Source organism: Toxorhynchites rutilus, chromosome 2 (assembly GCF_029784135.1).
Source record: "Toxorhynchites rutilus septentrionalis strain SRP chromosome 2, ASM2978413v1, whole genome shotgun sequence".
Taxonomy (NCBI): Eukaryota; Metazoa; Arthropoda; class Insecta; order Diptera; family Culicidae; genus Toxorhynchites; species Toxorhynchites rutilus.
The window spans coordinates 184440836-184467335 of NC_073745.1; the positions used below are offsets into that span (position 1 = coordinate 184440836).

The 26500-nt window shown below is 37.5% G+C and overlaps 1 protein-coding gene across 3 annotated transcripts in view; it reads left to right on the plus strand.

The window, feature by feature from the left end:
* Positions 1-26500, plus strand: part of LOC129771019 (uncharacterized) — a 209622-nt gene that overhangs the window by 127928 nt on the left and 55194 nt on the right. The window contains exon 5 of one of the 3 annotated variants that reach the window (XM_055774258.1): positions 7193-7491. The exons of the other annotated variants lie outside the window; for them this stretch is intronic. Coding sequence (XP_055630233.1) covers positions 7193-7228 — 36 coding nt within the window. The 3' untranslated portion in view covers positions 7229-7491. Of the gene's footprint in view, positions 1-7192; positions 7492-26500 lie in introns of those variants that run through there. 3 annotated transcript variants of the gene reach the window in all.

Here is a 26500-nt window from a genome sequence, read left to right on the forward strand (position 1 = left end):
CAGGCGATCCTCTACAACTATTGTCTGAGTTCGATTGCTCGGTAATGATCAACGGTGTAACGAAAGTTTGCACGGTCTTCGTCGTGGCACAGGATCTCCACATTCTCGGACTAGATCTAGTGGAAACATTCCAGCTGGATACACTGCCGATGAACGTCCTTTGTCGTCAAGTCAGCGATTCCAGATCCTATGCTGATCGCCTCAAGCAGACCTACCCATCCGTTTTCAGCACCAGTTTGGGATATTGCACTAAGGTCACCATCAAACTGGACCTCAAGCCTGGTCAAAACCCGGTTTTCCGTCCGAAGAGACCTGTGGCATACGCCATGTACCAGGCCGTCGACGAGGAGCTTGATCGACTCGAGCGTTTGAAGATTATCGAACCAATCGACCGCTCCGATCGTTGTCGTTCGCAAAGCCAACGGAAACATACGGATATGCGGCGATTACTCTACAGGACTGAACAATGCACTCCAACCGCATCAATATCCGTTGCCGTTGCCGCAGGACATTTTCATCAAGCTCGCACACTGCAAGATCTTCAGCATTATTGATATGTCGGAATCATACTTGCAGGTCGGAGTCGACGAATCTTCTAGCATGCTTCTTACTATCAACACCCACCGAGGTCTCTACAAGGTAAATCGTCTCGCACCTGGCGTAAAAGCTGCTCCAGGAGCATTCCAGCAACTAGTGGACACCATGTTGACTGGCCTCAAGCACACTTCCGGTTACATCGATGACATCGTGGTTGGTGGTGAAACGGAAGAGGAGCACTGGACGAACCTCAATGCCCTGTTCCAGCGTCTACAGGAATTCGGATTCACCGTTCGAATCGAGAAGTGCTCGTTCGGACGGCAGCAAATCAAATATCTCGGACATCTTCTGGACCAGCACGGCGTTCGACCTGATCCAGCCAAGATCGATGCCATCACACGCATGCCTGCTCCAACCAACGTCTCAGAGGTGAGATCGTTCCTCGGTGCAATCAATTTTTATGGCAAATTTGTCCAAAATATGCGCGCTCTTCGCCATCCATTGGACGAATTGCTGAAAGCAGGTGTCAAATTCGACTGGACATCGCAGTGCCAGGGAGCGTTTGATAAATTCAAAGACATCCTCTCGTCCGATTTGCTACTCACACATTACAATCCGAAACTGGAGATAATAGTTTCGGCTGATGCATCGTCAGTCGGCCTCGGGGCAACTATCAGCCACCGGTTCCCCGATGGCTCGATAAAAATTGTACAGCATGCCTCCAGAGCCTTAGCACCCGCTGAGCGCAACTATAGCCAACCAGATAGAGAAGGCTTGGCTATAATCTTCGCTGTAACAAAATTTCACCGCATGCTCTTCGGTCGAAAATTCCTCCTTCAAACGGATCACGCTCCATTGCTGCGGATATTCGGAAGCAAGAAAGGGATACCAGTATATACCGCCAACCGGCTCCAACGCTGGGCTTTAATCCTACTAATGTATGATTTCACAATGGAGTATGTAGCCACTGATAAGTTTGGCCATGCAGACGTTCTTTCGCGCCTAATAAATAATCACGTGAAGCCTGACGAGGATTACGTCATAGCATCTGTCACCATGGAAGATGACGTCAGGTCAGTAGCGTTCGATCCTTTTAATGTGTTACCTATCAATTTTAGAGAGGTGCAACAAGGCACCCGCACGGATCCGGTGCTCAAGAAGGTCTACCGGTACATCCAAATTGGATGGCCTAAAAGTTTGCCCCGTAACGCCGATCGAGAGCTCCAACGTTTCCACAATCGACACGAGTCTCTGACCACGGTTCAAGGCTGCATTTTATTCGGCGACAGGCTCGTTATTCCATCCCAGCTGCGTAAGCGATGCCTCGACGAGCTCCATCGTGGTCATCCGGGCATACAGCGGATGAAAGCACTCTCCCGCAGTTACGTGTATTGGCCATTGCTCGACAGTGATATTACCGACTGCGTGAAAGCTTGTACACAGTGTGCTTTGGCGGCGAAATCACCGCCAGTAGCTCTACCAGTACCCTGGCCTAAGTCCACGAGTCCATGGCAACGGGTCCACGTTGATTACGCTGGTCCCATCAATGGCGACTACTATTTGCTCGCTGTGGACTCCTATTCGAAATGGCCAGAAGTTGTTCAGACAAGTCGCATAACCAGCGCAGCGACCATCCGCATTCTCCGCAAGATATTTGCTCGTCTAGGGATGCCGGACACATTGGTGTCAGACAATGGCACCCAATTCACCAGCTCTGATTTCGCTCAGTTCTGCACCAGCAATGGTATAGACCACGTGACTACCGCCCCGTTCCACCCACAATCAAATGGTCAGGTGGAACGTTTCGTGGATACGTTTAAGAGAGCGATCAAAAAGGCTCACGAGGGGAGAAGTTCGGTAGAAGAAGCAATCGACATGTTTCTGCTAGCGTATCGAAGTACGCCAAACTGGTCAGCACCAAATGGCTTTTCGCCTTCGGAACTAATGTTCGGTCGGCGCATACGTACGTGCCTCGAATTACTACGTCCTCCTGCAGAACAATCATCATCGCCTCCACCTACCAAACCGAAGCGATCCTTCAACTGTAGTGAACCAGTGTACGTCAAATTGTACTCTAAAAACGCCTGGAATTGGGTACCAGGCACAGTTCTCGAGAAAGTGGGACGAGTAATGTACAACGTTTGGACTGATGGGAGTCGTCTAGTCCGGTCTCACGTTAACCAGATGAGAAGCCGAACATCATCCAGCTCTATCGAAGGTTCCGGTAAACCTCCGTCAGCCAGACATAAAACCTTGCCCGTAAGCATTCTCTTGGACACTTGGGGCACACCAACGACTTCGACTGATATAGCACCTTCGCCATCGCCATCGCTATCACCACCCATGATTCCAATGAGTCCAGTCGTCAGTCCTAGTCAGGAGTCCTCATCATCTTCATCGACGTCTTCCAACTTCGAATCAGCTGCAACTAGTACACCAACGATACAGCTTCCACGGCGCTCTTCTAGGCCTAGAAGACCACCTGAACGGCTTAACCTGTATCGATGATTCTAACGAGGGGAGATGTTGCGACAACTGGAATTGAACACTGGAAACACGGGCAGTGTGCAAGTGTTCCATTGTTTTCTCGCTGTGCTCTTCGTGTGACAGCTCTCGACTATCACAACGATTGACGTCATCAACAGCAGCATCCGGAACCGCCATCTTGAAGTTTTTCATTGTCGTTTTGTAGAACACACGTTTTGTATTGTCTATCTAATAAATGTAGTTTTTATATTCGTTTACGTCCGCGTTTTATATTGTTCGAATGACTACCACGTCACGGTCAGCATCACGCAACGCGGCGTAACATAATGATTATTATTTTATTGATTATTGATTTCCTTCGGATGTGGTCCATCATCCTTTTCACAAACCCTGTTCCCAATTGTTCGGCTGTTATTTGTTTGTATATTTTGAAAGGAACGGTTTGGACGTTTTGAAAGTGATGATTTTAATCTTGAAATCAAGAAGCGTCCTGGTCAGCCGAAAAAGTTTAAAGACGAAGAATTAGATCAAGTCTCTTCGTCAACTGCAAATAGAGCTTGCTGAATCATTGGTAGTAACTCGACAAGCTTTTTCTGAACGACTCAAAGCTGCAGGATACATTCAAAAGTAAGAAAATTATGTTCCAAACGAATTGAAAGCGAGAGATGTCGAACGGTGATTTTGCATGCCTGAAATATTGCTTGAACAGCACAAAAGATAGTCATTTTTGCATCGAATCGTTACCGGAGACGGAAAATGCGAAAGGACGGAAATAGAATTGAAATTCACTACAACAAACCAAAAGGTTCAGGTTTGCTTCAAAATGCCTTTTATGTTTCATCGTTCAATGCACAATAGTCCAGAAGGTTTCATTTAAGTGGAAATTAGCATTTAGAGCTCGACAGTTATTCTCTAGCCAAAAACTGTCTTCGACAAAGTTGTTGCATTTGATAGAGCGCTCATTTTGATGTTGTCAAAAATAGGGTGACCAACATTTACGATGAAATAAACATTCTAACTTTCTTATCTTTTTTGATAGAGGTATACATAGTTCGACATAGCCTCAGTTATTTGGGAAAACTTTGAAAACAAAGTTTTTTTTATCTCTCAAAATAACCGATATAATGCTTTTTTCTAAGTTGCGTTAGGGTCACCATGAAAAAACGGGTTTTTGCTCTAACTTTTACATTTAAAATTCTACATGCAAACTGTATTCAGAAGACTTTTAGAGCTTACTAAGACAAACATTTTGCGATGCAGAACTTGTCAATACACCAACTCTACTCAAATTTATTGATATTTCTTCCCAAAAAACACGCTCTCTTCATTCGCTTGTCATTTTTTTTTGGGGCAAACATGGGGCAAACTCGTTGACGGCTTTTGAAAGAGCATACTTGACTCTACATAATGTGGGATTTCCAAAACTAGATTATTTTTTTGTATTTGAGTAAACTAAAATTGAAATCATAAGTTTTTGGGTGAAACCTCAATAACCTTGAGTAGTATTAATATATTAACAATTTCTGCATCGCAAAATATTGGTCATGATAAGCTCTAAAAGTTGTCCCAAGACAATTTTGATGTAGAATTTTGAATATAAAAGTTTTTATGGTTACCCTAATGCAACTTAGATATAAAGCGTTAAAAACGACTTCGTTGGAGATATTTTTTCTATAGATAAAATCTATCTTCGACAAAGTTGTTACATATGATAGAGCGCTCATTTTTATGTTATCAAAAATAGGGTGACCAAAACTGTCGATGAAATGAAAAATCTCACATTCTTATCTATATGGATAGAGATAAACACAGTTGGACAATGCTGTAGTCCCAGTTATTTTAAATAACTTTGTAGAACAAAACATTTTTCTATCTTTTAATATAATCGATTTTGCGCTTTTTTGTATGTTGCATTAGGATGACCATGAAAAATGTTTTTTTTTTGCTTTAACTTTGATATTTCAAATTCTACATCAAAACTCAAAACAAAAAGAAAAAAGCGCAAGAAATAATACAAGTAGCTGCGAAGACCAGGCCGACATCGACAGAATCATAATCGTACGAAATTGTGTACTTAAAGGGAGAGCACGGTCTGAAATATCGAATCGAAATGGTTTTTTTTTAATTTTTGGGAACCTTATGCACCCAAAATGTTGTCTTAAAAGGATTTTTTGATATTTCATGAAAAGTAACTCATTTTCAACAAAAATGGCCGCCATTTCGGCAATCAGTTTTTTTTCAGCAAAAACTATTTTGAATTTTCGGACATCTTTATAGAACTTTTTCCCGGGAAGCTATCCAAAATCGATCTTCACATACCTTTCGTCGTCCAGCCTTGGTACCTCATTAGACCCTTGTTGTACAGCGCGTGATTTGGCCAATTCCTCTTCTATTGAGCAAAGATGACCGCTTTCGAACGATTGCCTACTTCAGACGGTCCAATTGTTTACACTACTGAACCGTGAATTCAAAGTTTGACCATAAGGAAGCAGTTCATAGTCCACAATAGTATACCAATCCCATCAAACACACATAATGATCTTCCTGGCTGAATTTAGATATTTCTATAACAGATCGATTATATTGTGATTCGCAGTGAAAATTCGGTCCTTGAAGGTTTTTCTGCTTTATTCTCACAGTATCAGTTTTTAGAGTATCAGGACCATAAACTCTATTCGTATTCGAAGCAGCTTGGCTTGCACTTTCCTACAACAGTCTACAGCAGAATCGAAGATAGAACATAGATATGGTGTATTTTCTCTTTACTTCATCTTTGATGTACGCTCAAACAAAACTGAGTCAGGCAATCGCAGAACCGTCTGAGAGCTGAGTTTAATATGGGAAACTATCTTTTCAACACTATCATGATATCGATAACTAGAACCATCTACCAGAAAAAATGTGGACTTTTTTTTCTTCAATCAAATATTATATTCGGAATTTTGAACAAGGTAAAAAATAAATAGTACTTATGTTTTAACACCGTCGCAGCGGGATTCATATTAAGAATTAATTTTTTTCGTAATGATATTTATTCTGAGGTCCATCTAACGAGGATAAGGATTCGATGCGGCCACAAACGGCCGAGGTGATGCAATACGAGTCGGCCGTCGACCCGCCGGCGGAAGCGGCGGTCTCTCGCAAGCAAAACTTTATTCCACCGATTGCCCGGTTAGTTCGGAACATAGGAGACGATCCTTTAGCTAGACATAGGCTTGCTTGGTGCATTACGTTAGCCGGGTTAATTTTTGCTTTGAAATATACCATTCGGCTAACTCGGATTGCGTCACCTCGGCGACTCGGGGTTGCCTAGGTTCCTTATCCTTGGTAGATCGGGACTTCGCCCCCATTACATTGACCTCAGAAAAAAAATTCAAAAATAGATTTTTTTCCTTTTGTTCCTTATTCTTCTTTTTTTATTCATTCAATAATAATTTAGTCTTCTTTCTTTCTTCATTTAATAATTACAGAAAATTATTCCTTCTTTGACAACTGAGCTTCTCTGCTGGGTGGTGCTCAACTGATTTTAATTTATTATCAGGATTATTGGCAAAATTGAAATCTCTTTTTTATATTTCTTTCTTTCTCATTCGGGACTGCTACATTCGTGTAATCGTTCTATTATTGGTATTCGAAAGACCTTGTTTCTCGTAAATGCTCTAGAATCTCGCAATATTGACTTACTGTTCTTTTATCTCCTTCCATCGCATTATTTGTCTGTTGTTTTTTTTTTGTATTTTTTAAAAGATTTCAGTATCTCATGCTATGGGTTTGATTGCGACTGTTTGAAAAAGACAGTTTTTTCCTACGTGTATGGGCCATGATTGAAAGATGTTTATAACCGAACTTGAAAGTAAAGTACCGTCATCCGGGTGCAATTTGATAACCGGGGTGAAATTGATCAACCGTGTTACTAAAAGCAAACATAATTTTTTAGAGTTACACCCATACCTCGCTTTACGGCCTAGATACGTTCCACGAAAATTGGCCGCAAAGCGACAAGCCGTATAAGGAATCAATTAATCTAATGCAAATTCATGCAAATTCAATCGGATCGATTCCAAATTTGTTAAATATGTAACATGGTTTATCATTCTAGATGCGCTTCATATTTCTATTTCATTTAAATCAAAAATACATTTTCAAAAATTTTTTTTTCGATTTACAGAACCCTCAAACTTTGACGGCTGTGCGACACAAATAAATGGAGTCCGATTGAGCTGATATTTTACACAGACTAGCTTCTCGAGGAAATCAACACTTTTAATAATGTTCCGTTTGAAAATTCGAGATGGGCATTTTCATTGGCACTCTAATATAAACCTACCTAGATATATCGACATCAAATTTTTGTTTTGTTTTGCCGTTATAGCGAAACATTTCAGGCCGTAAATCGAAAACGTGCCCTAATTCAAGAGGGCCGCTGTAGCGAAATGCCGTATAAAGAGCGGCCGTATAGCGAGGTATGGATGTATTATGCACTTAAATTTTAAACTTTTTAATACAAAATGTTCAATAATGATCCGAAGGATCATTTTGCCAATGGTTCTCATCGAATCGCTTATTAAATCGCATAAAAATAAGTATTTTTCTAAACTGCATTTTAGTTTCAATTTTTAACTATGATAAAGAAATATATTTTCAACATATCAAAACTATATTTATAGACGCTAAACATAATAATGCATTCCTAGCCGACACTTTATGAGTTCAAGCAGTAATCAAATACTTGTAATTACTATTTAAGCAAGTGAGAAAAAAAAATTTAACAAAAAAGTAACACGAATGACCTAAACCGAACCCCATCATACAACATATGGAACTTCATGGTTTTACAAAACTAGCTCATTTGGTCACATTAGGATAACCTGAATGGTCTTAGGATGAACTGCAGATCTGTTTTCGGATCGAGTTATGGAATGGGATGACCACACCTTTAGATGGATTAATTCAGGTTTTTGTATCTTCAAAATCTTGGATTATCATCCAAATGACTGTAGATGAAGAAATCAATGATTTTCATACATGCAAATCACACTAGAAAATCATGATATTTTCCGCTAAAAATTTTCCAAATTAACCCTTTGCGGTTGCATTAAATTTAGGTATGGGTGTCGTACTGGTCTGAATTATTTTCCCTTGAAAAAGCAGTAATTCATGCAAATTTATGAAAAACAATTTTTTTTTTAATATATTCACTTAACAATGTATTTTAATGTGATGTTTTCTATGTTAAAATTATATTTTATATTTCGTCTTCGTGTGAAATCTTTCGAAACAGTCTCCAAGAGTAAATCATATGAAGTATAATCAATACATTATTTCATTTTTATTATCCGTTGAATATGAGACACTTTTGCCAATAAATGCAATAAATGTGTAATTAATGTTAACAATTTGTATCCGAAAAAATCAGCACTTTTCACTTTTAACAAACAAAATTTCTTCACATGAGATTATTCAGATGGCATAAGACACTTATTCAACCAGTTATTCTGCTCTTTGAAAACAACTACTTCAACAAAATTCAAACCAATAGTTACTCAAAAAATGATTTCTGCGTATCCGAAATGATCGGAACTTTTTACTTTAGATGAACAAAGATTTTGTCGCTTGAGACACTTATGCGATTATTCGAACAACGTGAGACATGAGTCTTTTCGATCACACCAAAGTGTTACAATACAAAATTCTTCTGTTATGATTTTTGTCCCACATTCCTATGCATGTGCGTTGTCTACTTTGTTTGTACCGTTATCTATTACTCATAGGGGCACCGTATTAATTTGTGAACAGGTTCACTAGACATCAAACTTCGTTTAGGAAAAGCATAACCTGATACTTAGTTGAATAAAATATAAGATTAGCATGGTTTCTTGCTGTGGTGGCTGAGAGCAGACAAACGACCACAAAGAGTTAATGCTTAAGGGTTTTTTTTAACAAAGCTTTCCATAACGTTTTGTTGCCTCAGAACCAGTATTGGAGTTAGGGACTTAATGTTCTGTGCTAAATGGAAGCATGTTAGAAGTTTGAACTCTAGACTAGAACTGATTGATTTCACATTGTTCCACTTTTTTATCAGGGTAAATGTTTGTTCAAGTAGATGTTTCATTCGGGTACCTGACGTATTCTGATATTTGTTATATTCGGATGATTGGAATTCAGGTGAATGTCTTTCGGATAGCTTTGGGTAAATATTACACAATCGTTAGAACATTCCATTTTATTCCATTGATTATATATAAACACAATCAGAAATATTGGGTTGGGGAAAAAGAAATGTCGTCTATTGTCAATATATGGCACCACTTAAATATATCTTGTGTTGTACTTATCGCATCGGGTCATACTATACGGCTTTTTAAAGACGACAATCTGTGCTACAAGTTTCGTTTTGACAGTGTTGTGATTGTCCTTTTCAGTCTCAAGTTATAGCGCGTCAAAGATGGAGTCCACCAAGCAAGAAATTCGCCATATTTTACGTTTTTACTACCTGCGAGGTAAAACTTCAACGAAGGCGGCCGAAAAAATTCGTGTAGTTTATGGACCCGATACTGTAACGATTCGCACAGCACAGCGTTGGTTTGATCGATTTCGTTCTGGTGTAGTGGCTGTTGAAGATACACCCCGTACTGGTAAGCCAATCGTCGTGGAAACCGATAAAATCGTTGAAATCATCCAAGTAGACCGGCATGTGAGCACTCGCTCGATTGGCCAGGAACTGGGTATAGACCATAAAACCGTTTGGAACCATTTGCAGAAGATTGGATTCCAAAAAAAGCTGGATGTATGGGTGCCACACGAGATGACACAAAAAAATATTTTAGACTGAATCAACGCCTTCGATGCACTGCTGAAACGGAACGAACTCGACCCATTTTCGAAGAAGATGGTGCCTGGTGATGAAAAGTGGATCACGTACGACAACCTAAAGCGAAAAAAGTCGTGGTCGAAGCGCGGTGTGCCGGCCCAAACCATCACCAAGCCCGGATTGATGGCCAGGAAGGTTTTGCTGTGTGTTTGGTGGGATTGGAAGGGAATCATCCACTACTACCACAAGCTGCCCAACTATGGCCTGACCCTCAACTCGGTTCTCTACTGTGAGCAGCTTGACTGTTTGAAGCAGGCGATTGACCAGAAGCGGCCAGAAATGATCAACAGGAATGGTGTTGTTTTCCACCAGGACAACGCTCGGCCTCACACATCTTTGATGACCCGCCAGAAGCTACGGGAGCTCGGATGGGATGTCCTATTGCACCCACCGTATAATTCGGACATGGCTCCAAGTGATTATCATCTCTTCCGGTCTATGCAAAACGCTCTTGGTTATACTAAGTTGGCCACAAAAGAGGCTTGCGAAAAGTGGCTGTCTGAGTTTTTTGCAAATAAAGAGGGGGATAATGAAGTTGCCTTCTAAATGGCAACAAGTTTGCGAACAAAACGGCGCATATTTGACATAAATTGGACAATTTTAGGTATGTTAAATAAAGCATCAAATTTCGATCAGAAATACGACATTTCTTTTTCCCCAACCCTATATTTAAAAAAATAAATTTATTAGCGAATATATCTTCCAAAGACAAATTATCATAACTCTTTGAAAAATGAAAGAAATCAATCCCAGAAAAACTGTCAGTACTGGTTATTAATTTACTTTTGTAAAATTACAATATTACACATTACAATACATTGTCAACAATAGCATGGAGGTACGATTAGAATTTTTAGTATAATCCAAAAGTTTTTCCAAAATGAAATATTTTTCAGAATATTGATAATCGTAATGGTTCGAACAAATATGTTTTTCAAAGAAAAAATGCAATTGCATTGATTCAAGAGTGTTTTAAATACGCTTTTTTCTAAGTTCCTGTTTCTCGCATTTTGAAATATCATTCATCAATTCTATTTACCACCACTGACCCCGGGTCAGATGTAGAAGAGTTGTCTCTCCACCAATGGTTTATCTAAAAAAAAGAAGTAATTCCCAACAAGAAAGCAAACACCTAAAGCACACACCTCCCTTTCTGAATTGAACAAAAAACGAACGGCAGAAAAAGACAGAGCACGAATATATCTCTTTAATCAATTGGATTTCACAACAAAATAAATTAGTTTTTCGGCTCCACCGTAAGCTTGTTAATAGATTTTTGGATGTCAAACGTGTGACAGCAGCCGACAAATCTTGTGGAAAAACGATTTCTTCCTCGTTCTGCTTCTTCTTTCCCGGTCGGAGAACAATATGTAGTACCTTCAGTACGGATCGGTGGGAGGGATGGAAGTGTGATTGAATTCGAGAGAAACTTTCACAGGAGGAGCACCTTTGGGACGCGCCACATAGGGAGCAGTTCAGTGTTGTCTCCCAGAGGCCAAGTTGGGTGCTTCGACAAGAACTATTAATGTCAGCATGAATTGAATCCAAACTGATCTCAAATTTTATCTATGTATGGTACGAAAAGTGTACCATGAAGCGTTATCATTTGTTCATACAATTTGGTATCCCGCGTCGTTTGGTGTAGCTGGTTAAAAATGGGGAAGAACCCGTTCACATGATGACGGATTGTACAGCAGAGTCCCAAGACGAGGAGGATAAAAGGTTACATTGACGCATGGCGCCATCTGCTGTAATGATGCTTCGTCATAACACCCGTGGGACGAAAAAAGCGTTTGTCAATACTAATAATAATGACACAAGTTTAGATGCTGCTGATAAGCAGTCAAGATACTAATATTTTTGAAAAACTGAGTTCTAGAAGAATACGGCGTTGAAGCCCGGATTATTGCACATTCCGCATATTAATATCTCCGCCAAGTATCGCGAATGCTCCACATATGAAATTTTCGTCTGAAACTATTAAACATAACATTAGCATTGCCTTATAGCAGCACATAATGTCATGTTAATATGCTTCCTTCTCGGTATTTACAATATATGAGTGGCGCTTATTAAAATACTCTCATTTCGCAGGAAAATGTCGCCGCGTTCGTTATGGGCTTTCCTTTCGTACGGTCGTTGGAACACGAGGACCATGTTTGGCCCGGTGGAGAAGTGTACACATTTTTAATATCCACGTACCAACTCGTTAGATCATGTGTTTTCGTCGTACAACTTGTAACGACAAATAGACGACAGGCGAACTGCCATCAGCAGCTTTCGAGATGGGCGAGGGACCGATGGAGGATGCTTCTCAGTTTCAGTTTCAGTTTCCTCATCTCTTCCCTAGTGCCATCTCCAGCGCTAAGTAAAAGACATCAACGAACAATGCGTTCATGATCGTCGCTTTTATAACATGCCTGGATGAGAAAAAAGGGCAGCTCTTGTCGAGATGAGAACATTAAAATTCATAACTATTCATCTCTTGTCGAAGAGAGAGACCCGGGTAGTGAACGAAGGGTAGAAGGCAACGCTATCACTAGCAAGAGAATGCTAGCTGGAAAATGACTATAAATGAAGGTATTAACCAAAATATATTAAAAATTATTTAAATTTATTTTACCATAACACACTTCAACTCATATTTTTTGCATTTCACAAAAATATACGCTGAAAAATTAGTGAACATCTCAAAAATATCTCTACGTGGATCTTATGTTAATGCTGTCGAAATCATAGAATAGCATAAATAGTCAAAAGGTAATGAGTGAATGTAACACTTGCCTCCTCACAGTCCTATATTTGCCAAACTTGTACAGAAATTTCCAAGTGAACAGCTGAAATCGGTTGATTATTATTGTTATTGTTCGCTGATCGTCCCTGTGGGGAAAGAAAAAAAGGAGGTGTATTTGGAATAATTGTTTTTGGACCTGAGTAGAATATAGCTCGCGAATGAATTATCGACCGAAAGGGTGGAATTTAATTGGAAAAACTCTAATGAGCAGTTTAAAACCGGGTGAAAATTGGCTGATCATCCAATAACCCCTCATATGCAGTAGCATATGGGAAGCATTGGCTGCTCGCTGGAGGGCTTCTTTCTCCCGGACCAAATCGGAAGGGCGGAAAGGCATAAACTGGAAATAAATTTAAAATTTCATATGTGTACAATCAACACTCCTTCCTACGTAATAATGTACACTGGCTACGTTCCTACTGCTGATACGTGCAGTTATTTTGCGGAATAAAAATAAATCGTTTCGCGCTGGCTGCTGTCTATGACGAGCTGAATCGAATTTTATAAGCAATATTGTTGGTGCGTAAATTGCTACGCGTCTCTCGTCCCTATGTAGCCTGCAAGTGGTTTGCAAATGCAGTTCGTTTCAATTTTTCCGGATGATACTGGATGGTGGGGTGACATCATGATGCACGGCACCAAAAAGCGGATATTCAATTTAAGTGGCGCTAAATGTATAATGACTGCGAGAAATCATGCACTTAGCCTTGGGGTTGAAAACTAAATCATATCAGTGTTTTGTGATTCTGTCGGCATTCATACTGAGAAACAAACCGCATGATAGACAGTAATGTTTATGATATGAGACCTGTATGATAGGTACAATACTTAGGCTACAGTTATCACGTCTATTCTCAAATGATAAAAGTCATCGTTAGAGACAATGTATTAGAGACTTTTGTTTTAACTTTATATGCCGCATTTATTCGTATATTAATGAAAGCAAATTGTATTAATCAGGTTTAAATTTTTTTATCGTGATTGAAAAATAAATCGAGTTGATGACAACTTTGATAATAACTCTAATGATGCTTATTTACAAAATCAACTAAATTTAATACTTAACCTTCCTATACTCGCGCACTGGTCTCACAGACCGAGAAATCGATGATTCGTTAATTTCTCAGAAAACTTCGACACTACGACTTTGCGATTTTTTTTAGCTTCCTCATTCGTCGTTCGTCATTGTTTAGCGTATCATAAGTTTCGTTACGACATGTGTCACTTTTTTATTATAATCGGTCTGTGATACTGACGCGAGTATAGGAGTAACTTTTTTGGACAAGTGATTTTTTTCCTGTTTCAGAATATTGTTCAATGAAATATATAAAGAGCCTGGCCGGGTAAGGAAGTAAAAAGTGACCACAAACCAAATCACTAGTTGTATGACAAATATTGTAAAGGAAATTAAATAACAAATTTTGGTGGTTTATTTGAACCCCTATGTGGTTTGACGTAGGATCTTACTACGGAGTATCAAAAAAATTTCATCAAAAAATTTAGTATTAAAAAAAATATTGAAATTTAGAAAAAAAAAATTCTGATTTAGAGATTCAGTACTACTCTAATTCATATTTTAATGTGTTTCTACGGCTTTTCTCGATATGTGTGATTTTTTTCAGATTTTTTTCAGTGTTGCGCGGCATCGAAAAATATTTTTTTTATATTTCCAAAGAGGGGTTAGGTAAGGGAGTAAAAAGTGCCCCCAAACCAAATCACTAGCTACATGGCAAATATTGTAAAGGATATTAAATAAGAAATTTTGGTGGTTTATTTGAACCCCTATGTGGTTTGACGTAGGATCTATAGTGAAAAACGTACTTTTTCGTTTATTTCACGCCATCCTCAATAGATCCGAGATAAAAATTTGAAAAAAAAATACTGAATGTGCATCTTACCACGGTGTATCAAGAAAAATTATCTAAAAAATATTCCATCAAAAATTTTAGTACTAAAAAAAATATTTAAATTTTGGAAAGTTTTTTTTGGGATTTAGAGATTCAGTACTACTCTAATTCGTATTTAAATGTGCTCTTACGGCTTTTCTAGATTGACAAATATCTTCAAGCTGTTTTTTTGTCATCTGTCATCTGTCATCATGTTTTTTGTATCTAATAATAAAAATAAAATAATTAAAAAAAATAATACACAGTACAAAAAAATGTAAAAATTAAGAACAATTCTGATTATGCATCGACTCACTTTGTCCGTCTCGAAAAAATATGAGGGCGTATGAGGAAACCAGACCATGGAGTAGAGATCAATACCGGTATCAAGAACAACATTGAATGATAGCTGAAACCCAACAAACATTGATAGCTATTCATGTCCTGGCATTGATATCGTTAGAATCAAGAGGATTTTTTCTAATTTGTATCGATTTTTTTATTTACAGGTGAAATAAAGGTGTTTCTTCTTTAAAAGTCACAAATAGTATGTAAAAATGTGTTTCTTACCCAACATTGCTATTTGTAATAATTTGATACGCAAATATGTTCTTTAATGCTCTTCCCCCACAGCGCAAGAAGCCAGTAAAATCTAAAATAACATACCTACTTAATTCGCTAAATTGGTTACCTGTTTTACTATCTTCACTGTTTGTGTTATAATAAAAAAAAAGTTGAATAAATTTCATATCTAATATATTATAAATATCTGGTACATATTATAACACATATAGTATTTTTATAAGTGACTAGCTGACCCGGCAAACTTAGTCCCGCCCAAAATTTATTTTTCGTTATCACATTCAGGTTTTATTACTAAGCGCACGTTCATAGGTCCAATCGCAGAACTGTTCATTGATTGATTTTCTAATTTACCCTTTAAAATTACCTATTCAGACACAATTCTCGCTCCAGATTTTTCATCCACTTGCAAATAACATGATTATCCGTTACATGGAATAAATGTCTGATACAGAAAATATGACAAAAAATAAAGACAGCCCTAAATCGGACAATTCCTTTCTCGAGTTTTGCTCTTATCAACACATTCGGTGATCCATTTTTATTTATATAGATAGAAGAAGATATAGGAGTGCATTTTATCACATTAAAAAAAAATTCAATTGTCATGTTTGTTTGAAATGTGTGTATTATTTTTACGGGACCCCTCTCCATTTCAGAGGAGGGAGGGGTGTCATACCATCATAGAAACATTTCTCATATTCAACTTGCCAAATTTGGCTCCATTTGATTGATTAGTTTTCGAGTTATGCAGAAATTTATGTTTGATTTCTATGGCATTCATTTATTGCACCATAAAACCCCCATATGCCTGATTTGGTTTTATTCGCTTGATTAATTTCCGAGTAATGCAGAAATTTGTGTTTCATTTGTATGGCAGCCCCCCCTTAGAGAAGGGGGAGGAATATCTAACCACCATAGAATCATTTATTGCACCCTAAAACCTCTACATGCCAAATTTGGTTTCGTTTGCTTGATTATTTCTCAAGTAATGCAGAAATTTGTGTTTCATTTGTATAGCAGACCACAGCAGACATGTCTGATAACCTTGAAGAGGGGGGTGGGGCGTCTAACCACCATAGAAACATTTATTGCATCCTAAAACCTCTACATGCCAAATTCGATTTCATATGATTGATTAATTCCCGAGTAATGCAGAAATTTGTGTTTCATTATCTAAATATCTTCGAGCTGTTTTTTTTTCAAGTATCTAATAATAAAAATAAAATAATAAAAAAAAATACACAGTACAAAAAAATGTTATGGATTTTCTGGCAGTTATATTTTTTTTTCAAAATTTCGAAATGCCAGAAAATCTATAACATTTTTTTGTACTGTGTATTTTTTTAATTTTATTTTTATTATTAGATATTTGAAAAAAAAACAGTTTGAAGATATTTATCAATCTACAGAAGCCGTAAGAGCACATTTAAATATGAATTAGAGTAGAACTGAATCTCTAAATCCCAAAAAAAAATTTTTCAGAATTTAAATATTTTTTTAGTATTAAAATTTTTGATGAAATTTTTTTGATATTTTTTTCTTGATACACCGTGGTAAGATGTACATTCAGTATTTTTTTCAAATTTTTATCTCGGATCTATTGAGGATGGCGTGAAATAAACGAAAAAGTAAGTTTTTCACTATAGATCCTACGTCAAACCATATAGGGGTTCAAATAAACCACCAAAATTTCTTATTTAATATCCTTTACAATATTTGCCATACAGCTAGTGATTTGGTTTGGGGGCACTTTTTACTCCTTTACCTAACCACTCTTTGGAAATATAAAAAAAAAATATTTTTTGATACCGCGCAACACTGAAAAAAATCTGAAAAAAATCACACATATCTAGAAAAGCCGTAGAAACACATTTAAATATGAATTAGAGTAGTACTGAATCTCTAAATCTCAAAAAAAAAATTTCAATATTTTTTTTGGTACTAAAATTTTTGATGAAATTTTTTTTTGATAATTTTTCTTGATACACCGTGGTAAGATGCACATTCAGTATTTTTCTCAAATTTTTATCTCGGATCTTTTGAGGATGGCGTGAAATAAACGAAAAAGTAAGTTTTTCACTATAGATCCTACGTCAAACCACATAGGGGTTCAAATAAACCGCCAAAATTTATTATTTAATATCCTTTACAATATTGGCCATACAGCTAGTGATTTGGTTTGGGGGCACTTTTTACTCCCTTACCCGGCCAGGCCCTTTATGTTAGTAGTATACAGTGTTGCCACATTTTAATCTGTACCAGAGGGGTTAAAAATCTTTCTCATCTTACTTTTTCTTCCAAAAATCTGTACCATCGAAAATATTCGTTGTAGAAATTTAGGATGAAAAAATACTCATTTATTTACTATAAATACTACATTTACATTTGCAAGTCCTTTGTGTGTTTTATAATGCAAAAAAAAAATTTTTAAATTCAGATTGCTTGCTATCATGAATTAAAATTTAAAAATAATCGCTCCAAGCGATACTGCGGCGCAAAAGTCGTCATGTACCTTATTGTTGCTTCGATCGAATGTAAGAACTTTCACACGCGGAAAAAAATCTGTGTCAATCTGTACTTTTTGACGAAATCTTTATTCTGTACCGTAAAGAATCTGTACCAAAAATAACGAAAAAATCTGTACCTTTCCAGATAAATATGTACGTGTGGCAACACTGGTGGTATAGAATATTAATTGAGTATAATGCCTAGCTTTATTACAGGACTATTTTTATTTGATTTTAGATCATTTTGTCACTAGATTGAACGGAGAAAGAATTAGGACGTAGTTATTTGCATATGTGCAAAAGCACACATACACACTTGTGAAAGAATTTCACTTGTGGAAGAATTGTAAACTATAACTGCACCCGAGAAACTAATCGGTGGCTGATGGTTATTTTTCACACTTACAGTTTCGTGGATTTTTTTTCATAATATGTGGGCTGAACAATATTGACAGGAAAACAAGTCGCAAGAAGTTTCTAGACCCAAACTAGCGCTGGCAGAAAACATTTCAGCTTCGGCAGAAAAAATGATTATTCGTATACTGAAGGGTGAAATGAACAAATAAAAGTACCTATTCAAAAGCTTTACAATGTTTGTATGTATGGGAGCAGACATTTCTTTCTCTCAGACTGAACGTCAGCTTGGAATTGTACACAGGAAAAAGTCCAAACGATGACGGGGATCGAACCGAGGCCGGCTGGAATTCAAGGCTGTTTTACATGACCACGATATCCATGCAGCCACTGGTGTTGTAGCATAAATGCGTGATAATAGTGCACCTCATTATAAAATGAAGCTGGAAAGTATTTTCTAAAGGTGAAAAGGTGAGCATAAACGTTAATCTATATCCTTTAGGGTCTGGGCCGTGTATGTGGGAAAGTATGCGAAAAGCTTTGAAGCGTGCTTATTTGCAATGCGTCTCTTGTTTCGCTGGCATTATTCGAGAATTAATCAAGTAAACGAAATCAAATTTGGCATGTTTAGGTTTTAGGATGCAATAAATGTTTCTATGTTGGGTAGACACTACCCCTCCCTCTCTAAGGAAGGGGCTGCCATACAAATGAAACACAAATTTCTGCATTACTCGAGAATTAATCAATCATATGAAATCGAATTTGGCATGTGGAGGTTTTAGGATGCAATAAATGTTTCTATGGTGGTTAGACGCCCCACCCCCCTTTCTAAGGGGGGAAGGTCTGCTATACAAATGAAACACAAAATTAATCAAGCGAACGAAACCAAATTTGGCATGTAGAGGTTTTAGGGTGCAATAAATGATTCTATGGTGGTTAGATATTCCTCCCCCTTCTCTAAGGGGGGGCTGCCATACAAATGAAACACAAATTTCTGCATTACTCGGAAATTAATCAAGCGAATAAAACCAAATTAGGCATATGGGGGTTTTATGGTGCAATAAATGAATGCCATAGAAATCAAACATAAATTTCTGCATAACTCGAAAACTAATCAATCAAATGGAGCCAAACTTGGCAAGTTGAATATGAGAAATGTTTCTATGATGGTATGACACCCCTCCCTCCTCTGAAATGGAGAGGGGTCCCGTAAAAATAATACACATATTTCAAACGAACATGACAATTGAAAATTTTTTTAATGTGATAAAACGCACTCCTATATCTTCTTCTATCTATATAAATAAAAATGGATCAGCGAATGTGTTGATAAGAGCAAAACTCGAGAAAGGAATTGTCCGATTTAGGGCTGTCTTTATTCTATCATATTTTCTGTATCAGACATTTATTCCATGTAACGGATAAACATGTTATTTGCAAGTGGTTGAAAAATCTGGAGCGAGAATTGTGTCTGAAAATAATCTGATATTATAATGACGAGTTTTGGTAGAACTACTAGGTATTTTATAGTAGAAGGTAATTTTAAAGGGCAGATTAGAAAATCAATCAATGAATAGTTCTGCGATTGGACCTATGAACGTGCGCTTAGTAAAAAAACATGAATGTGATAACGAAAAATAAATTTTGGGTGGGACGAAGTCTGCCGGGTCAGCTATACTATATGTGTTATAATATGTACCATCAGATATTTTTTTCAATTTATTTAGTCAACTTTTTTTTTATTATAACACAAACAGTGAAGATAGTAAAACAGGTAACCAATATAGCGAATTAAGCAGGTATGTTTTTTTAGATTTTACTGGCTTCTTGCGCTGTAGGGGAAGAGCATTAAAGAACATATTTGCGTATCAAATCATTACAAATAGCATTGTTGGGTGAGAAACACATTTTTACATACTATTTGTGACTTTTAAAGAAGAAGCACCTTTATTTCCCCTGTAAATAAAAAAATCGATACAAATTAGAAAAAGTCCTCTTGATTCTAACGATATCAATGCCAGGACATGAATAGCTATCAATGTTTGTTGGGTTTCAGCTATCATTCAATGTTGTTCTTGATACCGGTCTTGATCTCTACTCCATGGTCTGGTTTCCTCATATGCCCTCATATTTTTTCGAGACGGACAAGGTGAGTCGATGCATAATCAGAATTGTTCTTAATTTTTAGGCAACACCCATTGGAATCAGTTCACTACAGAATTGATATTTCTGTAGGAGCGGTTTAATCAGTAACGATTTTTATGTACACTTATGAGCATTGATACAAGAAATTCAGAGAAAATCGAGTTTTTCGTGTTAATGTTGAAATATTTATCAGATTGTTCTTCTTTATCGGTTTACTATTGAAAATAGAAATTATTTTTAATTAGTGGTACCATTTCTAATTTTGAAGTTTTGAATGAATTACATGTACTGATTTCAGAACAGTTATAAAAACTTAATCCAAAATCAATTGTCCTCGAAGTCACACGTCAGGCACGATGTTCCGTTCGTGCCCCTAGGCTCTGCCTGATTTTTTTCTAAATAGCAAAAAGTAAAAAAAATAATATGATTTTCCATTAGTTCATGCGATAAAGAGATGCCTACAGATTGCATTCATATAAATTTGACATAAATCGGTTGTGTAGAACAGACAGACAGTTTGAAAAAACTAATTTTGAGGAAAACGCGTGTGGAGTTAATTGTTTTGGTCGTACTAGATTAGATACTGCATCACTAAATGTCTATAACTCGGTAAATAATGGGATTTTCGAAATATCATTTCTAGGGTATATTCTTGAATGCCTAAACTTCAGAAATGTGAATTTTTTTTTCAAATTTGTAGACTAGGATACTGCCTTAAGCATCATTTCATCCGATTCTCTATCATGAAAAACAATTCTTATAGGAATCAGAGCATTACTAATATTCCTAATGGCAAACATAAATTCAGCAGAGACTACAGGCTTAGAATTTTTGCTCAGTCATCAACAGATGAGTACCTCACCAATAATCTGGGGGACATTTTCATTCAGAATTGTTGGGATACCCCAGATTATAATGTTATTATTTATGGCATTTATCGAACTAGTCGACGTTAGCTTCCAACTTATCAACCATATTCTGTGACATCAACTAAAAACAGCTGCAAATCTTCAAAATTAGTGGCAATCTAATCGAACTTAGCAGATAAAAATTAATGTTGTTTTTCGATTGTTGGTGTGATTCAGTTGAGACCCTTTGTATTTTCTTAGCGATGGAGGCTGAAATTATTGCTTTATTCACAACAGCGAAAGAAGTCAACAAATATCAGTAATATTTCTGCATCGAAACGATTCACTGGTAGATCACAGCAAAATCACATGAGCAAGAATAATCATTAAAATTTATACGACGTATTGTATTTCCTACATTGCTCTTACGTTCAAAGTAGACTTTTTTCCCAAAGTATCCGATCGGACAATGCGAGTGAACTACTTAAGCTGTATTATTGGCATCAAACCAAATAAATCACAGCCGCTAATCGAAACAACAGTGCAACAATCCTCTCTACACCGTTACTATTCCCGACTCATTCTAATAAACAAATCAAAACAAATCTGTTATATGTTCCTATTCGGCCTCGGCCTAATCATAAGGAATTCATAATATTTTCTCGCTACTGTGCCATCCATCATTCTCGGAAGAAGAGAAAAATCCGTCCATTCGCGGGCCGTCCAAACAGAAGCACTTTCAGACGTGAGATGATCTGTGTGCGATAACAAGAGGGGCAATAAATAATACCCAATTTATCTAATAAGACTAACTCCCTTTTCTAGACTCTATACGCACATCATTCACATTTTTACGCTCTTTTTGCCCTGGTGGTCCACACCACATTGTGGCGTTCAGAGTGCAGTAGTCTACAAAGCGCGAAAAATACTGAGAACTCGGCGCTCTGGGTCGAGAACATCACAGCGGATAGATTCCGAATGGGATTAACAAAAAAATACCAAACGATGTTGGGATTGTTGCGAGTCAAACAAAACTATGAATAATAGGGCAAGCTGAGACGACTGCAAGCGAACATCTACAGAACAAAAAAAAATCCTGTGAGAATGAGAAACTGAAACCATCGAGCTATATTTTAGTCCAAATCCAAAATAAATCATTTCGTTCGTTCGCTCGGTAGGGACTCATCTGCTCTAGCTTTCTGATTTTACAGGCCTTGTCCGTCCGTCTTTGCTGTTTTGCTGTTGCTCTTCTCAACGCATTTCACAAAATTGGTTGTCTGATGGAAGCACAAGAGAACCACCATTCTTTGCGATGTGTATGCATTTCTTTATCAATGTCGAGAAACGACGCAAAACATTTCATTTATTTTTTGTTTCGTGAAATTTCTCTGCCGTAGTATCGTAATACAGGTAAACTTCGATATAACGTACATTTCACTTTCAAAATTGTACGTTGTATCGAATTGTACGTTATATCGAAGCATAATAAAGTATTCACAAACGTAGTCTATAATACATTATTGTGTTGCTGTTTTAGTAAAGTTAATGAATAACTTCAATCAGAAGACGAAGCCAGCCTTTCTCATGATGTTTCCCTTCGTACTGTTGATTAAAACATTAAAACATTAAAACATTAAAACATTAAAACATTTAGAATCCGGAATCACAAAACCAGCTGTATTTCGGGATTGGTTGAAGGTACAAAACTTGTTTTAGCATCACAATACAGATAATTCATTGTTTTATTAGAAAAAAAAATTCCTTTATACTTTGGAAATGTGTACGTTATATCGAGGTAAAATATACGTTATATCGAGTGACGTTATATCGAGGGTACGTTATATCGAAGTTTCCCTGTATAATGATAGAAAATGTGGCGGTTTGATTTATTTCGAACATTGCTGCAACTCTTACTGCGAAACATTTACGATTATTAGTGTAATAATACACTACCACCCTCAATTATGGGTCACTCGAACTGACTGTAAAATAAATAATTATTCGTTTACTAGCTAAAGATTTAAAAGATTATGTATTCATCCTGACGCACAAACTTATGTTCTATTATTTGAAATGTATTTGCTCCGATTTATAAGTATGCAGTTTCTGCTATTTAAAAACCCACTAGTAAATTCTATTGGAATATACCAAATTTTGGAAATATTTTTTTAATTTATAATTTTGTGTGACATATTTTATATCATTTCACGGAAAATATACTTTTTTAAATACTTTATATGTTACTCTCCTTTAACCAAATGTAGATGAAAGGTTGGATCTAACAAACCACCCAAAAATATCACGAATGGGCAAAAATAGTTGCAGTAGAGCATCACTGGGACCAACATTCTACTTTTTTACGATGACACGACTACCGTTCTCTGGGTTTGGGTTGAAGATTTGTTGGGCTTCCCCAGTTTCGACGCGCCTTTCTCTCCGGTAGGACCAACACTAGGCTGGGCTCAACTCCGGATCTGCTGCGACCGCACGGGTTTATTTCTGGTTTTGTGGTGAACGAGATCGGAAAACTATTATCGAAATATGCTTGTATTTCGCTGTTTGCACGAGCAATGAAAGAACGTGTAGTGTCGATACGGCAAAGGTTTTTGGGGACAGTATCGGTAGTCCTTAATTCCGAAAGAATGGTGAATACGCAAGCACTACCAGCTTTGGTTTTCCCTGCTGGCTGGCTCATATGTCGTCCGTTTAGCGCACTCTGTGCTTTAGTCGTTTTGGTTACCAAAATACGAGTTGAACCCTCCCTGCCTTCAGCATATCGCGTGAGGTAGCCCCCACCCCCTCCCTTTTTCACCATCACTCTTAATACTACTCAAATTCTCGTTCAATGCTTTCGAATGAATGGAACGAATTCATTCGGTGGTTTGCCAAATGCGCAACTTATAATGTGCGGAGAGAATCCCGTGTCCTCGTGTGATCCGGCTGCTGCTATGGTACGACCGCAACTGCGTTTGTCTTTCCAGATCGTTTTATGTACGCTCAATAAAATATTGTTTGTTATTCTTTCCACGTCTAATTGATTCTTATAAAAGAGTTTGATAAATAGCATTTTATCATGCTTGTTTTGGGCGTTACTTCAGAGCGATTTGATTTCGCAAATGATGAATGAATTGGGGGAAGGCTGGCTTGTCTTGCCTTTCTCTCGTCCTTTTGTGCTTTTGCGCACTTTTGAGACGCTTCTGGTTCGTTGCGATGCGGCGGGTGTGGGATGTCTCTATCGTATGCTGTGGGCGGGTTAGAAGGGGCTAAACCCGATTTAATCTAGAGTTTTTTTTGTAGCAGGAATCCAATGTCGAAAAATCGCGAGTCAAGCATCTATAACTGTTTTACAGTTTCAGAAATAGTGTAAAAATTGTTTAGCATAATCATAAAGATTTTGACACTTAAATACTTATTTTCTCTACAAAAATTTTCCTCCAAAAATAGCATTCTTGAATAAGTTTTAAGAATATCAGGAGATCATAAACGATCAAAAGCGAGATTTTTACAATTACAACCATCTCGATTACTAGTATGAATATGTATTTAGCCATCACAGTCGTTTTTCTGGCATTTGAAATTGAATTTAAAATATTTTTTTCCTAGTACTTTATGTTGCAGCCGAACAAAATAAGTATGTTGTGGTACTTTTTTTTTCAACATAGATCTGATTCAAATGGAGTTTTACTGCACAGTTCTATTGCATATAGAAGAACATAAAGCTCATATCGTTTATGAATATGAATATTTACGGTAATATATTTACGGTAAGTATGTTGCCTTCAGATTATCACTCATTTCTGATGATGTAATCAGATTATACAGGCTCCCTTTTTTTTCTTATGAAAGCTTAAAAATTTGGCCCTAAATACCCGGATCTTCTTCATGTCCTTGGGTACGAAAGTGATCCCGTTGGCTATTTACCACTCCAGGCTATCCTTTGAATAGTGGCACGAAGCTAGTGCCAGTCAGAAGATCGTAGGGTCCTCGTGTTGCTTCAACAGAGGAAGCAGATGCTTTTGTAGATACTCCTTGAGGTAGATCTGCCCGTTTACAGTCCCGGTAATCACGATCGGTGAACTCCGTTTGCCACATGAGCAGATTGCTTGCCAAATCATGGATTGGATTGGGGGGAAAAAGTCGTATATTGTATATCTTGTGTTGTACTTATCGCATCGGGTCATACTATACGGCTATTTAAAGACGACAATCTTTGCTACAAGTGTCGTTTTGACAGTGTTGTAATTGTCCTTTTCAGTCTCAAGTTATAGCGCGTCAAAGATGGAGTCCACCAAGCAAGAAATTCGCCATATTTTACGTTTTTACTACCTGCGAGGTAAAACTGCAACGAAGGCGACCGAAAAAAATCGTGTAGTTTATGGACCCGATACTGTAACGATTTGCACAGCGTTGGTTTGATCGATTTCGTTCTGGTGTAGTGGTTGGAAACCGATAAAATCGTTGAAATCATGCAGAAGATTGGATTCCAAAAAAAGCTGGATGTATGAGTGCCTCACGAGTTGACGCAAAAAAATCTTTTAGACCGAATCAACGCCTGCGATGCACTGCTGAAACGGAATGAACTCGACCCATTTTTGAAGAAGATGGTTGCCTACTAAATGGCAACAAGTTTGCGAACAAAACGGCGCATATTTGACTTAAATTGAATAATTTTAAGTATGTTAAATAAAGCGTCAAAAATACGACATTTCTTTTTCCCCAACCCTATATTTCTTGGCAAACAAAAGTTTCTGCTTCGTTTCTTCCTCCGGAACATCAAACTTGTGCTGGGCGGTGAAGAACAGTAGCCCCGGAAGCTGCCGGAAGTCCGCCTTGACGTAAGTATCATCATCCATGATGAGACAATCTGATGCGTCAGTATCTGGGTGTACACTGTACAGTTTCCGCACCCGTGACTTTCCCACCGTATTTTGCCGCCCATCTCGAATACGCATAACATGAAGAAACGGTAATTGCGGATCTTTTTTGGAATAGTTTTCGATGGTATACCTCTTCTTATCCAGTGAAGTGCTCTATATTGGACATATGTCGAAATTTTCGATTCATCACTGATTACCAGATTGGAAGCATAACTTGAGACAGCTCAATCCGCCTGTTTAATATACTTGCGTCTGCCCTGAATGGATCACAGCCCATCCTGCGAAATGCGTAACCAAGGGAAGTGACAATGGCAGCTGAGCTACGGTATCTTCTAGCCAAAGACCTCGTTGACCACCTTGAATTATCCCTAACGTCATCACGTGCTGAACATTTTCGATAACATGTGGGTGGTCTGATCACGGCAAGACCATGTAATCCCTATTTTTTTCGGATCCTAGTATACTACTTTCTGCTTGTTTTTATATTAAGGAGGGACCCCGGTCTGGAAAATCGAAAAAAAATAATTTTTGTTTTTTGCATTTTTGAGAAGCTTATGCCCTCAGAAATGTTGTCCTAAACGAATTTTTCGATATTTGATTTCGTTGGAA